The following is a 15,600-nucleotide window of genomic DNA, read 5'->3' as shown; positions in this document are numbered from 1 at the left end:
TCCATCAGGATGCAGACCTTATTAAGTATTTGGCAAAATCATTCTTCTAAGAATATTTATTACTTTTTCTCCACAAAACTGTTTATGGCTACAATGAGCTAATAAGCAGGCAAGTCCTTGCCTCTATCCTTTCTCATCCGCACCTACTAAGAACACTCTTGAATTCTTACATCACTGGCACCAAAATGTGCTGTAGCTAAACCTCCACCCCCACCCCGCCCCCAGAGAAGCTTCACGGGCTATTTTACCTGTGAAAGGATGTTGGTGCACTGCTGCAGTAAAGAGACCGGGGGGTTGCCGATACTCGTAGCAAGCTGGACCCTGAGCAACTGTTCTTTCTGGGTGGAATTTTCTTGCAGAGCATGGGCAAGGGCCACAGCTGCACACCAGTTTGAAAGTGAATCAGTAGAAAACAAACCTCCACATAGTAACTGACCAGCCGAAACGGAATTACCTGTTGCTACAAAAAGGGCAGGCAGATGATAGCAACAGAAAAATTTATTATGTTGGTTTCCACACATAGAAAAATAGTGTAAAATACCAATCTAAAAATTTGTTAATTAGTAAATATGCAGTAATATTAGTAATATTTTTGAAAGTCTGCTTTTCAAAACAAAAATGAAAGATGACAGAAAAGACCTGGAAGAAAAGTAGCAGAACAAAGAAATATCAACAGTTTAGGCATCAAATTGATAGTGGCAGTATTTCAGAAAATGTCTACCTTAATGCAACGAAATGCCATATATTAAATTTTCTACTACACCCAAGGTCTTTTATCATTTACAATACAGTTTATCACTAAAAGCTGGAAAGACTTTCTTTACTTTTTAAAATAGAAATTAGAACTAAATTATTTACCATCAATGGTGGAAGGTAGAAGTGTTGACACAATTTCTCCTTGTCCTTTTTGGTTTTTATATAAGAAACACTGGAAACAATAGAGAACAGCACAGCGCAATACAAATGGCTGCCTTTCATTAACCATGGACATGAGAAGTACTACAATTGCCGGTCTGTTGACAAAAAGAAATATTGCAACCCAAGTGCACAAATCAATAACTAGTCATTTCTGTTGACTGAAAAACCATAACCAGAATACCAGCAAGTTAAGTAATGTGTACATATCAAAGACCAATCCTTTAAAGTACCAACATATTTATCTTGTCAGATAATTTCTAGCTTCAAAACACACAACTTCTTAAAAGAGTAAATATAATGATGTAAATATATTATTGATATATATATGTACACACACACACGAGATATATTTATCAATGACACACTAAAAACCCAAAGTACATTTTTATTTCCTCAGCAGAATGTCAGTATTTCCCTTCTCCTACCTCGGCGGGTTGGAGGGCGCGTTTACAGAAGCAAAGTAGTCTTGGTTTACTTGGCAGCCTCGAATAACTTCTGATACAGTGTTAATGGTCTATTAAAGGGGAAAAACAATTTAGAGGAAGTGAGTTAAAGAAGGAAACTTGTTTTCAAAAGAAGAAACTGTTCATCTCTGCTTTTTGCTTTTCAGTGCCAAAATTCAGACACCAAAAATTTCAGTGACAGCATAAAATCTTGTAATATTTTCTTGATAATATTTTTAAAAATTAAGTATAGGCCTCTAATTAAAAGTAACACTTTGCGCACACATTTAAAATTTCAAAAAACTAAAATTCATATTATCCTCTAAGAGAGAAAATCTGTTTCTACAAAACAAGAAACAAATGCTTTAAAAAAAAATCTCCAATAGAATAGAAAACCAAACTAGGTCCACAAAGTCCAACAATCTATTAATAGAGCTGCAAAAACAGAAGAGAAAAGAAGAAATTATCAAGAACTATAAAGAACATCCTGAGAACTGAAGGGCATATCTCTGCTTGAAAGGGCCCAGTGAGTACCCTTTGAAATAACTGGAGGAAGAAAAGGTCTACATTACAGCACATCACCAGTAAATTTCAGAAAACCAGAAATAAAAATCCCAGAAGTGTTAGAGAGAAAAAGCAGGTTATATAAGAAGGATTAAGATTCAACACGGCTTTGGACTGCAGCGACACTGGAACATCATTCTGCAAGTTGAGTGTTATGTCATTTCCAACTCTGAATTCCACACCGAGCCATACCTCAGATTAACTCTGTAGGCAGAGGAATAACATACAAGAGCTAAAAGCATATTCTCTTGCCATTTGTCTCTTTTCAGGAAGTTAGGTAAAATAAGATACAGAAAAAAGGGGGAGGGAAGAAGACAAGAATCCAAGTCAAGAGAGGGGTAAAAGAAATCCTAGGAGAAACGGTGAATGAAAGTCCAGGACAAAAGCCATGTGGCACAAATAGAGAATAACCAGTCCATATTGGAGTAAGATGATGGGAAGCTTCTAGAAAAAGGTCTGGAATGGGGAACGATGTAGTAAGCGTATCACAGTATTAATATGCATAGATATAGAGAAAAACAATAATTAAAAAAACTAGTATAACACAGACTTGAGAAAGGAATATCTAAAAAGAGATACAGGGCTCTGTTTGGCTCACCTAGGAACAGTATTAACATAGTCATAAAACTATATAAACACTGATTATTGATGTAAACATAAATCACTGGGCTGCCAGGAGGAAGTAAAGTGAAAGGGTTATAAAGGGGGTAATGGTACTAATGTAGGGAGGAGTGAGGCCAAAGGCAGCTGTTTCTGTTATAAAACTTTTACTACTGGTGCTTTTAATGTACATGTGTTAATTTGAGAAAAATAAAAAGATAAGTTGAACACAATAAAATGAGAAATCTTCTAAGCTTTACAATTACTATTAAAATTGAGGAATGAGCCTACCTTTTGGAATTGATGCTGTCATCATTATGCTAATTATATTTTAGTAGGATCAATAAAGAATTTGACATACAAAAATTGTTAATTATTACTGTTTTTCCTTTAGCCGATACCTAATTTTTTCTAATAATTCCCGGATTTCAACTCCCACCGAGCGGCCTCTGCCTCCACCCAGTTTACCTCAGTCAGAATATCAGCAGGAACTCCAGTGGCCATGAGAATGGTGCAAAGCTGCTGCAATAAGCCACACTGGAACATGGCTTTCTGGCAGCTACTGGTAGCACCAGGAGGGTTGGTGGGAGATACCAGGACACGAACAAGCTGCAAAAGAAAGAAAAAACAAAATCTATCTTTTAAAGATCAAAGACTTTCAAAAAGTCTGGAGGCAAATTTGATCTACAAGAACAAGAAAATCTATGTGAAGGATCCCCTCACCTGCTCAGCCAGATCTGGTGTGCCTTCGGTCATGCTATAATGGCTATAGCTCTGTTACAGTACTCTAGGATGTCACTTGCTTAAGCCTGCCTCTTTCATATGACTGTGAACTCCCAGAGAGTTCATTCTTGCATCCCAAATGCCAAGCACAGTATTAGGAACAAAGTCTATATTTAACAAATCAATGAATGAATAAGTAACAGAGTGGTATTTAATTGAAGTTAAGATTTCTTATGGAAGTAAAGATGAACAACCTCATTATACAGCAGGTCTGAAAATGGAATGAATGGAGGTGTGATAAACTCCTAAACTGGGAATATTTAAAGAGAGGATAAAACAAACTACTAGAGACATGGTAGAAGATTCATGAATAAGCAAGGGGCTGGCCTTATTGCTTGTTAATGCTAATTAAGTCCCTAACTCTGATCCTATGACTAGTCTGAAATTGAAGATGAAATTTCAGACTTCCGCCAAGATGGAGGCATAGGTGGAAACACTGTGCCTTCTCCACAACCAAGTTTGAATAAAACAAAGGTTTGGAGAAACAAAGACACAACCAAAGGACAGAAAATTGAATTATACGGAAGTCCGACTACATCTAACCGTTCAACGGGGACGGTAAGAGGGGCGGAGCCAGCAGTGAGCGGGGTCGGGCAGGACAGGGCCCCCGACCCAGGCGCGCAGGCGGACGAGAACCAGCTGGGGTGCGGGGCAGACCGCGGGCGCATATTCGCGCACAGTGAGACAGACCACGCAGGCCCCAGGGGGCGAGGGCTGACGGCGGTGGCGCACTCGCGAGCAGTGGGACGAAACGCGTGGGCCAGGTGACGGCAGCAACTGCGGCACCGGTGAGGGCCGTGGCAGCAGGCGGCGGACAGGACGCCATAGTCCCTCTTTGACCCCGCCCCCACATACAGCGTCACAACCCAGCGACTTAGTTGCCCTTCGGCACCCGTGAGGGCCGGGGCGGCAGGCGGCAGACGGGACGCCAGAGTCCCTCTTTGGCCCCGCCCCCACATACAGCGTCACAACCCAGCGACTTAGTTTCCCTGCAATACCGGTGAGAGCCATTGTTGCTCTTTGACTCCGCCCCCACATACAACGACACAAACCAGCGATTTAGTTGCCCCGTTCTAGTGAACATTTTAGGGCTCTGATCCTGCTATGGAACAGGCAAGAACAACCCGAAAGATGGCACAAGAACTCAAAGTCCAAGAGCCAATAACTCTCAGCGACCAAGAAATTGCCAGCCTCTCAGAAGCACAATTCAGGACACTATTTATCAGGATGCTCACAGAACTGGTAGATTATAGTCACAAATTAGAGGAACAAAGTCACAAATTAGTGAAACAAAGTCACAAATTAGTGGAATATATGGCTAAACTAAATGAAAAGAAGGGAGATGCACAGGAAACCAATAGTGATGGAAAGGAAACTGGGACGCAAATCAAGGGGGTGGGCCAGAAGGAAGAACAAAACATCCCACCAGAAAGGAATGAAGAAATGAGAATTCAAAAAAATGAGGAGAGGCTTAGGAACCTCCAGGACATCTTGAAACGTTCCAACATCCGAATTATAGGGGTACCAGAAGGGGGAAAGAAACAACCACGAGTGGAAAACATATTTGAACAAATAATAAAGGAGAACTTCCCCAGTCTGGCAAAGGAAATAGACTTCCAGGAAATCCAGGAAGCTCAGAGAGTGCCAAAGAAGTTGGACCCAAGAAGGAACACACCAAGGCACATCATAATTACATTAGCCAAGACCAAAATGAAGGAGAGAATCCTAGAAGCATCAAGGGATAAGGGGACAGTCACCTACAAAGGAGTACCCATCAGACTGTCAGCGGATTTCTCAAAAGAGACCTTCCAGGCAAGAAGGGGCTGGAAAGAAGTATTCCAAGTCATGAAATCCAAAGACCTACAGCCAAGAATGCTTTATCCAGCAAAACTTTCATTTAGAATGGAAGGACAGATAAAGTGCTTCTCAGATAAGGTCAAGTTCAAGGAGTTCATTATTACCAAGCCCTTATTATATGAAATGCTAAAGGGACTTATTTAAGAAAAAGAAGATGAAAAATATGAACAGTGAAAGGACAGCAAACTCACAGCTATTAACAACCACACCTAAAACAAAAGCAAACCAAGAGGACAGCTAGATCAGGAGTGGAACCATAGAAATGAAGAACACATGGAGGGTTAGAAACAGGGGAGTGGGAGGGGGAGAAGGGGGGAGAAGGCACAGAAAATAGCATAGATGGTAGGTAGAAAATAGGTAGTGGGGAGGGTGAGAATAGTGGGGGAAATATAGAATCCAAAGAACTTGAGACATGTGGTTATAAACTAAGGGGGGCAGAATGGTGGGGGAGGGAGGGTGCGGGTGGAAGGGATTGAAGGGGGGAATAGAACAACTGTAATGGTATAATCAATAAAATATATTAAAAATAAATAAATAAATAAATTAATAAATAAATAAAAAAAAAAAAAAAAAGAAGAAGATGAAATTTCAGTTACTTGAAAAATGTCATCCCAAACAAGTGGTCCAACAGTTACAGCTTCCAAAAATTTATACTTATATATATATTGCATTTAAAACTAGAGCTATATGAATATATGTGTATAAAATCTTGTATATCAAGATCAAATGGGATACTTATGATAATTTATTAAGAGTGTTGATTAATAAATTGATGTCACTAGAGAAAGGCTTTAGGATTATACATTGGTCACTGTCCTTGGACCTTTCTAGTAAGATCTCCATGGATTTTTTGCTGCTGTTGTTTTTAACTTTATTTTTATTGTTGACACTATTACAGATAGCCCCATTTCCCCTCCTTTGCCCACCTCCACCCAGCCCTAGCCCTCCTTCCCTCTGGCTATCACCGCATTGTTGTCTGTGTCTATGGGATATGCATACACGTTCTTTGGCTAATCCTACTTCTTTCATTAGCTACCCTTACTTAAAAAAATTTTTTTTTAGAGTAAATACAGAACTTTTGGTCAAGATGGAGGCATAGATGGCTTACCTCCTCTCACAACTGCAGCAAAAATTACAACAAAACTACAACAAAATTACAACAAAACAACTATCGCCCAGAATCATCAGATAATCAAGTTGTGTGGAAGTCAGAAAACCAAGGAATTAAAGAAAACACATTCATCCAGATGGACAGGAGGGTCAGAAATGCAGAGACACATGAAGACATGGAACAGGTAGTCTCATACCCACGTGTGCTAGATAAAAATCAGGAAGGATACCTTGGCAGCAAGGGATCCCAGCCCTATACCAGACCACCCAGCCCAGGGTTCCAGTGCCCCAAGACACATCCCTATAACTTCTGGCTGTGAAAACCAGTGGGGGTTGGGGCGGCGGAGGAACCTACGGGATTCTCAGATGCTTCCTATTAAAGGGCCTGCAATGGACTTAGGACTCACGCAGGCTCACTCTCTCTGGATAGGCTAAGGAGCCTCTGGGACAACTGCAAACCCAACATTTGAATCATAGAGGTGTCAGATGGAAAAGAGAAAGAGCAAGAAATTGAAAATCTATTTGAAAAAATAATGAAAGGAAAACTTCCTTAATTTGGTGAAGGAAATAGACATACAAGTCCAGGAAGCACAGAGAGTCCCCAAGCAAGATGGACACAAAAAGGATCATACCAAGACACATCATAATTAAAATGACAAAGATTTAAAGAAAAAAAACTTTAAAAGCAGCAAGAGAAAAGCAGAGTTACCTACAAATGAGCTCCCATAAGATTATCAGCTGATTTCTCAAAAAAAAAAACTGTGTAGGAAAGAAGACACTGGCAAGAAGTATTCAAAGTGATGACAAGCAAGGACCTGCAACCTAGATTACTCTGTCCAGCAAAGCTATCATTTAGAATTGAAGGGCAGATAAAGTGCTTTCTAGACAAAGTAAAGCTAAAGGAGTTCATCATCACTGAGCCCTTATTAGATCAAATGTTAAAGGGACTTATTTAAGAAAAAGAAGACCAAAACTATGAACATAAAAAGGTAACACATTCACAACTATCAACAACTGAATCTAAAAAACAAACTAGGCAAAAAAGCAGAATAGGAACAGAATCACAGACATGGAGATTACATGGAGGGTTATCAGCTTCAAGGGGGAAGGGAAGAATTGGGGAAAAGGTGCAGGATTAAGAAGCATAACTGGTAGGCCCCAAATAAACTGGGCAATGTTAAGCACAGTACGGGGAATGGAAAAGCCAAAGTACTTCCATGCAGGACCCACAGATGTGAACTAGAGGGGAGGATGCCAGAGGGAATGGGGTGTACCAGGTGGAGGGGGACAAAGGGGAAAAATTAGGACAACTGTAATAGCATACTCAATAAAATATACTAAAAAAATAAAGTACAAGCTATATGTCATTTCTCCCACAAATATTTCTGTATGTATCTCTGATATGGATTTTAAAAAATACAGTCATCAAATCATTATTATACCTAAGAAAATCAATAATAATTTCTTAATATGGTCTAATAAAGATAGATATTTGTATTGATGAAAAGCAGGAAGAATGGTTGAAAAAAGAGGGAGTACTTATTATAAGGCTAAAAAAGCAGATTTTGATTCACTGTATGGACCAAGTTCTTCATAATTAGAACTGCCCAACAATGAAAAAGATTCTCTCATAAGGTAATGAGGTTTCTGGGGGTCACTGTCAATATCTGTCCAAAAACTGGGATAGAAGGGATTCCTGTAGGGACAGGAGGCAGTACTAGGCACTAAACTATCACTCCAAAAACAAATCAAAATGTTTTAGGACTAAACTTTTCAAACAGATTCTTCCCCCAAATTTAATCTGCAAAAGTTGAATGAAATATCCTCAAGCAGATCAATTTCAACCTTTACTGGCTTGGAATTCAATTATGATTGTAATTGCAATAATGAATAATTCCCAGTTAGGGTGTATTAATCCAAATAGGACTGGTTATCATCATTCACGATGCATTTTCATTTGCTGCATAATAGAAAACTTAAAATACAAGCAATGCTGAATATATTAATAAAGAGTGATCTAATAGGCTGAAAAGCAGAAGATAACCTGTGGCCTGTGAAGTTATGAATACATTAACCATTCGATCTTTGAGGTTGAGAATATATTAAAGTGGATTAAACTCAGGCGTCTTTATGTTGAAGTTTATGTTCTTCAGGAAAGGAATGTAGTTAGTTTACTCACTTTTTAAAAGTAAAAGATGCTTAACCAACTCACTCTCTAATTAGGATACTGTATTTTTCTGTTTACATGCAACACTGTATTCTAAATTTGTTTTGGCCAAAATAGTACTTTACTTTTTCAAGTGACACTGTCTTCAAAAAACTGTTCTTTACATAGCATCCTAAACTATAAAACATGAATTGGCTCCTCAAGCAGTTTAATTTTCACTGTGTGGCAGGAAATATTGCAAGGTTTTGCACATCGCCTGATCCCTTCCCTCTCCCTCTGATCACATTTTGGAAATTACTTTTCTAGAGGAATTTCCTTTACCTTTATCAAGAAAGTGGTGTTGAGCAAAGATATCAAGATTACTACTTGGGATGCTATTTCTAAAACATAAAAAATGAATAAAGTCTTGAAATGTGTAAGACTGACATATGAAAATAGAAATGATGAAGTTGGAAGTATAAATAGAAAGAAAGATTTGGCAGGTGTTCTCCTATAAAATATTTTCCTAATAGTGGCTGGGCAGATTCTAGATAGGGTAACTATATAATCTGTTACCCAAATCGGGACACCTGAAGTGGAAGAGGACACTATGAGTAATTACAAAATGAATACTGACCTGGCAATCCGGGGCATGTGGTGACTGTATCAACCAAACCTATGTAGGCAACTCCAGGGCATGCAACAATATTTGGACTCTAGTTAGTAGAGGGATTGACAATCTAGTTTTGTGAAACAGAACTTCAGAGATGCAGGCAAAATTCAGAGATACCCAAACACTTGTAAGAATCACTAGAGTCAGTAAATTAGGAGGCTGGTCTAAACTTAAAAGTGTTTGGAGTAGGGGAATTCAATAAAGGAATAAATAAGTAAAATGCTTCAAAGAACTTCACAATTTCTAGGATGCAGATATAATTTGGGATCCTACTGTCCTCACCTTTACTATCTATGATCACAAAGCTTAAATAAAATTACAGATGACTTGTCAATTTAACTTGTATTGGACTTGAAACAGACTATCAGTCTTTGGGGGCTCTTGTCCATTATCATTCATTTCCTAGCTCTCAGTGCCTGGCTCTCAGTAAATGTTTATTGAATGAATTTATTTGTTAAACTTAATATTCTGAATATTGAAATTTTTATCAGAGCTGTCACTGAAGAAAGCACAATCTAAAAATTCAAATCAACACTATAACCGACTATCCTCTGTTGTAAAACTCACTAGGAAACTATGTTTGGATTTGCTTTAAAATAATTCTGCAGGACAAGAGAGGGCAATACAAAAATGAAGCAAAACTGCCAGATGTAATAATTACTGAAGCTGAGTGATGGGGTGTTTGTGTGTAGGGTCAAAAGGGATCTTTATCTCTGAGCATAAATGCAAATCTCCATATTAAAAGGAAACTTTTAAAATATTTTATTTATTTATTTTTAGAGAGAGGGGAAGGTAAGGAGAAAAAGTGGAAGAGAAACATCAATGTGTGGTTGCCTGTCACGTGTCCCCTACTGGGGACCTGGCCTGCAACCCAGGCATGTGTCCTAACTGAGAATCGAACCGGCTACCCTTTGCTTCACAGGCCTGTGCTCAATCCACTGAGCTACACCAGCCAGGGCTTAAAAGAAAAAATTTTTAAAGCCCACCTGAAATCTACTGAACATCCTGGATTTATTATCAAACACAAGCATTTATTTTTCTCTTAAAGGATCAGTCAAAATTCCAACCACATTCATGTCTAAGTTCAGCATACCTGTAACATTAGGTGCAGATTCGTTACTTTCTGTGCAGACCAGCCAGAATTTTCTTCTCCAACTTCAAACCAGGGTTTCATACGCTGAATATATGAGCCTTCTTTAAAAAAATTTTGATTGGAATTGTTGTTTTTTAACAAGTTTTGGAGCAAAATCAGACAATCTTCCACTACTATACCTGAGGAAAGAATATAAAATGGAGGTGTTAGGCTGGTAACACCTTAGGGAAAGTTCAATCCCCAAACATTAAAAAGATAAAAGTTAACTCCCAACATCTCTTCAGTATGGCAAGGCAGAGAGCATGTTTGACTTCTGGTGGCTACAACCTATGTGCTCTTTCAGGACCTCCAATGATCTCTGGAACCTCTATGTTCAACTATGACCATGAGTTAGCTCAGTAATTAATTTTTCTTCAAATCCTCAGTGAAACATAACTTCCGAAACTATTACCAAGATCCAATGACTAGGCTGGTTAGCATCACTAGCTACATGCTTTCACAGTAGCCTGCTCCTTTTATTATGATATAGCATTTGTCTTCTCCACTAGTTATAATTCAAGACGACAGGAACTTAGGAACTAGGATCCAGTGACCTGCTCTGTATCCTCAGCAGACTCAGAGAAGATAGCAGGTTCATACATAGTAGGTCACTTAAATATTTGCTGAATGAATCAATCATATCTTAATTTCTAAGTACTTGACATTGTTGTCTGTCTCTTCCTTGAAATTTCCTCTTCCCCTGGTTTCTAAAACACTCTTCCCTGGTTTTCTGTAGGGACCTATGACCTCTCTTCAGGCTCCCTGCCTGTAGCGTTCATGGTGGTTCTCCATCTTTTCTTCGCTTACAACACACCACTCTCCAGGACAGCTTCGCCCACATGACAGATTACACTTTTATCTTAGTTAAAGCTCTCCAACCACTGAGCTCTACTCTATCAAATGCTAGTCTAATCAATGATCTGTACATCACCCTGGGAAGCATATGACTGATGCTGACTGCTCATAGCTAATAGACACCTTTGTGTAGTGCACCTACACTTCTGTCCCTACTAGTTAAGCTTTGTTTATAGAACCAATGTCTTTTTTTTTTTTTCAAATTAACAGACTTTACTTTTTAGAGCAGCTTTAGCTTTACAGAAAAACTGAGCAACAAAGAAAGGGAATTCCCATATACTGCCTCCATCCCAGTTTCCCCTAATTATCATTTAGTATTAGTGTGGTACATTTGTTGTGACTGATGAACAAATACTGATACATTATTGAAGTCCATAGTTTACATTAGGGTTCGCTCTTTGGGTTGAACAGTTCTATGGGTTTTGACATAAGTACAGTGTCATGTATCTGCCATTACAGTATCATACAGAATAGCTGTACTGCTCTAAAACTCTGGGTTCTACCTATTCATTCCTCTTTCCTCCCGCTCCCAAATCCCTGGCAACTGTCTGTACAGTTTTGTCATTTCCAGATGTCAGTTGTTGGGTTATAGAGTATGTAGTCTTCCAGATGGATTACTGTACTTAGCAATATGCATTTAACATTCTTCCATGTCTTTTCATGCCTTGCTAAGTTTTTACTGTGGAATAAGATTCCACTGTATAGATGTACCAGTTTGTTTATCCACTCACCTGCTGAAGGACATTTTGGTTGCTTCCAAGTTTTGACAATGTGAATAAAGCTCCCAAGTTTTGATAATGTGAATGAAACATTCACGTGCAGGATTTCGTGTGGATATTAAGTTTTCCACTCATTTGGGTACATGCCAAAGAGAGTGATTGATGGGCTGAATGAGAAGAGTATGTTCAGCTTGTTAAGAAACTGCCAAACTGTATTCCAAAGTGGCAGTATCAGTGTGCATTCCTACCAGCAATGAACGAGTTTCTGTAGTACCACACCTTGGCCTGATTTTGGCGCTGTCAGTGTTCTGGATTTTTGTCATTTTAATGAGCATGCAGCACTATCTCATTGTTTTAATTTGCATTTTCATAATTACATATGATTTTGAGCATCTCTTCACATGCTGTTTGCCATCTATATCTCTCTCTTGTAAAGTGTCTGTTCCCTTTTGCCCATTTTTAAATTGGGTTGTTTGTAAGAGTTCATTGTATATTTTGGATACAAACCCTTTTTCAGATGTTTTAAAAATATTTTCTTCCTGTCTATGGCTTATCTGTTCATTCTCTTAACAGTGTATTTTGCAGGGAAAGTTTCAATTTTAATGAAGTCCCTTACCATTTTTCATCTTTCTCTTATCATTTTTCTCTTTCATGGGTCATGCTTTTGGTATTGTATCCAAGAATAAATTACTGTTGTTCACAAATGTATCCTGCTAGTGCACTGCCAAGATTTAAGTATGACAACAGAGCTACTTTTATGAAAACTATGTTTGTATTTGTCAAAACTCAATGAAAGCAAGTCATTAAAAATGACTGTTGTTATGTAGGGGTAAGACAAGTCTAGAACAAGGAAAATAACTGTAGAAACCCACAGAGATCTTGCACTCTATTTTAAAGAAACCAAAATGCAAATCCTACATGATGTGTTATAGGTGTGATACATGCAAGAAAGATGACAAAAAACTCCAATCAGCAAACCCATATTCAGAGAAAAAGTTCTGGCTGTACTTCAAAAAATCAGTACAAAAATGTCCATTTAAAAACATTTATTATATTTTATTTAAAATGTTTAAGGTGCATATTTTAAGTACTTTTAAAGAATCTCAAATTTAACCAGTCCTGATCTCTCCAGATTGAAGGCTTCCTTACCTCATGTTGCTGAACCATGTGACTGATCCTCACCTCATGAGGAGAAACCACTACATCTGTCTCTTATGTAGGACCATAAATCTCCATTAAATAAGATCTGCCATTAGGACCATCTGAAGGCTCTGGAGGAAACAGAATATCAAAGCCCTCACTGTAACTGGTAGGCTCTCCTTCCAGTGTGTAAGATGAATTCTAGACATGAAGGCCCACACCAGTTACAAGGAGCTGTTGGAACTTGTCTTAGTGACCCTTAAGTCTAGGTAATTCAACCTTGCTTTAAAATCCAGTTTTCCTCTGAAAATATTCACCTCTCTGGTCACCTATGCTCTTCCATTTCCTCACCTTAGAATGCTTTGGGCTTCCTCTCCCCACATAATCTCTGTTCAAACCCTTTCATGATGCTACCTTAAACTCCCAAATACTGGTTAATAAAATCCACTACATCCTCAATTACTTCAAGAAAGACTCCTTTTTCTTCTAAGAGCCTGCCTTACACTGGAATATTATCAAGTGAAGGCAACTCATGCTCTCAATCCTTCATATCTCAGAGTACTTTCCGGAGATCCTAGTTCCCCTACCCTCTGGTAAAACCTCTCACTCCCTCGAGCCTCAGGCTATTCAGCTGTACTATCTCTTATATTATGCCACTATTCTTTGTTCACTGAAAACACCAGGAGCACCTTGCTTAAAGCCTTTTGCCAAATTTGCTGTCACTCTTGATTTCAATTTCAATGACAACCCAGTACCAGGACCTCTCAGGTCCTCAGCATCATCTTCAGAGATAATTGCCATTCTGTTTCTAAAATCTGCTATCTTTCCAGCTCAGGTATTGTCAATATTCCTGTTCTGTGACTTCCCCGAAACATCCAACCCATCAACAAGTCTTCTTTCTCACTTTTTATAAACCTCTTTCATCTTTACTTCCTTTCCTATCTAAATAAGATTATACAGACCTTCACTCCTTCTACTCTATAGATAATATGCTAAACTTCCTTGTCTTACTGTCTTTTCATAGCACCTTCTTGGAAAGGGCACAATCCTGTGAAAAACTACCTACCTTGCTTTTTCCCTATACCTTCACCTAGGTAGCTGAGCATTTGGGGTGGTGAGGAAGAGGCAGGAACCACATAAACAGTTTGTGCTGCTGTAAAATGATGGTAAACACTATTAATGAGGACGTTATAGCCCTGTCTGTAAATTCCTAATTAAAAGAGTCAACTGACTTTCCTATTCTCCAAAATAATTATTTTTAAACCTTCTCCATGATTATTAACTGTGTCCTTCTCTTCCACTCTTTGAATATGACTGTTTCTTCAATTTAACTCCTCCTTCCTCTACTCTGGATTCCATTCCTTCCTCCTTTTTCAGGTATTATGTACCACTGACTGATCATCCTCTCTCTCCTGTATCTCTTCCTCTTATTTGCTTATATTGATTGGAGACTCGCCCCCACCCCTTTTTTTAAGTAAAGAAAATATTTTTTTATTTACTGATTTTTAGAAAGAGAAAGAGGGGGAGGAAGAAAGGGGGAAAGGGAAATACCAATTTGTTGTTCCGCTTATTTATGTATGCGCTAGTTGATTCTTGTACATGCCCTGACCAGGGACCGAACCCGCAACCTTGGCTCATCAGGACGATGCTCTGACCAACTAAGCTACCCTCACAGGGCGGAGTCTCTTCCATTTTTTAAAAAAGAGCCCTTTTAGATTAAAGGAGAAGAATAATCTGATCATCTCTGTAGATGTAGAAAATCACTTAATAAAATTCAAGTCATTCATAATAAAAACAGAAATCAAACTTAATGGTAAAGCATCAACATTCTCATTAAAGTTAGCAATATTCAACACTGTAAAGGTTGTAATTAGTGCAGTAAGGTAAAAACAAAAGTAGTATGAGAAGTGAAAAAGAGAAAAAGATTATTCTTATTTGTAGAAAATGTGGTTACCTATACAAAAAGCCCATTAGAACTAATAGTTTAATGAGGTGATTGGATATAAGATCAACATATTAAAATCAATTATTCATAGTAACCCCCAATTTGAGAATATAATAGAAAAAGATTCCATTTATATGGTAACAAAAAAAAGATGCCTAAGAAAGAATCTAATAAAAAAGGTATGACTCCTTTCCTCAAAAGGATAAAACGTAACTGAAAGACATAAGATCTGCATAAATTACGAGATATACCAGGGTTTAGGGGTAGAAAACTCCATACAGTAAAGATGACAATTCTCCTTAATCTGTAAATTCAATATTTCCAATCAAAATTCCAACAGGGATTCCATAAAATTTTACTAGCAAACAAGTTTCACTCAAATGAAAAGACAAAAAGGAAAAGGCACTTAAGACAATTCTGAAAAGAGCCAAGATAGGAGATTTTTCCTCTACTCTAAAAGATAAGAGATTATTATAAAGTTTTATTAAGTAAAAAGAGTGTTGTTTTAGTGTAGAGCTAAAGAAACACACTCTTGGAACAGAACAGGGAACTCAAAAATAGACCTTCACACATATGAAAATTTAATTACAAATCTCATACCATTGTTAAAATGCAAAAATACATGTTCAATAAATGTAAAAGACAAAATTTTACAGTCTTTAGAAGAAAATGATGGAAATTCTCTTTACTACCTTGAACTGGAAATACATGTCTT

The 15,600-nt window shown here is 38.0% G+C and overlaps 1 protein-coding gene across 4 annotated transcripts in view; it reads right to left on the bottom strand.

Annotated features, from left to right (window-relative positions):
• Positions 1 to 15,600, bottom strand: part of USO1 (USO1 vesicle transport factor) — a 71,106-nt gene that overhangs the window by 17,780 nt on the left and 37,726 nt on the right. For all 4 annotated transcript variants that reach the window (XM_037050947.1, XM_037050950.1, XM_037050949.1 and 1 more), the window contains 5 exons: positions 10,188 to 10,366; positions 2,994 to 3,134; positions 1,344 to 1,432; positions 859 to 1,013; positions 249 to 460 (listed from right to left, as the gene is read on the bottom strand). In XM_037050947.1, coding sequence (XP_036906842.1) covers positions 249 to 460; positions 859 to 1,013; positions 1,344 to 1,432; positions 2,994 to 3,134; positions 10,188 to 10,366 — 776 coding nt within the window. The remainder of the gene's footprint in view (positions 1 to 248; positions 461 to 858; positions 1,014 to 1,343; positions 1,433 to 2,993; positions 3,135 to 10,187; positions 10,367 to 15,600) is intronic.

The sequence above is a fragment of the Sturnira hondurensis genome, unplaced genomic scaffold (genome assembly GCF_014824575.4).
Source record: "Sturnira hondurensis isolate 20B ecotype Veracruz unplaced genomic scaffold, ASM1482457v3 Scaffold0007036, whole genome shotgun sequence".
Classification (NCBI taxonomy): Eukaryota; Metazoa; Chordata; class Mammalia; order Chiroptera; family Phyllostomidae; genus Sturnira; species Sturnira hondurensis.
The sequence above is the reverse complement of the archived record's forward strand: the minus strand, read 5'-3'. Positions and strand labels throughout refer to the sequence as shown.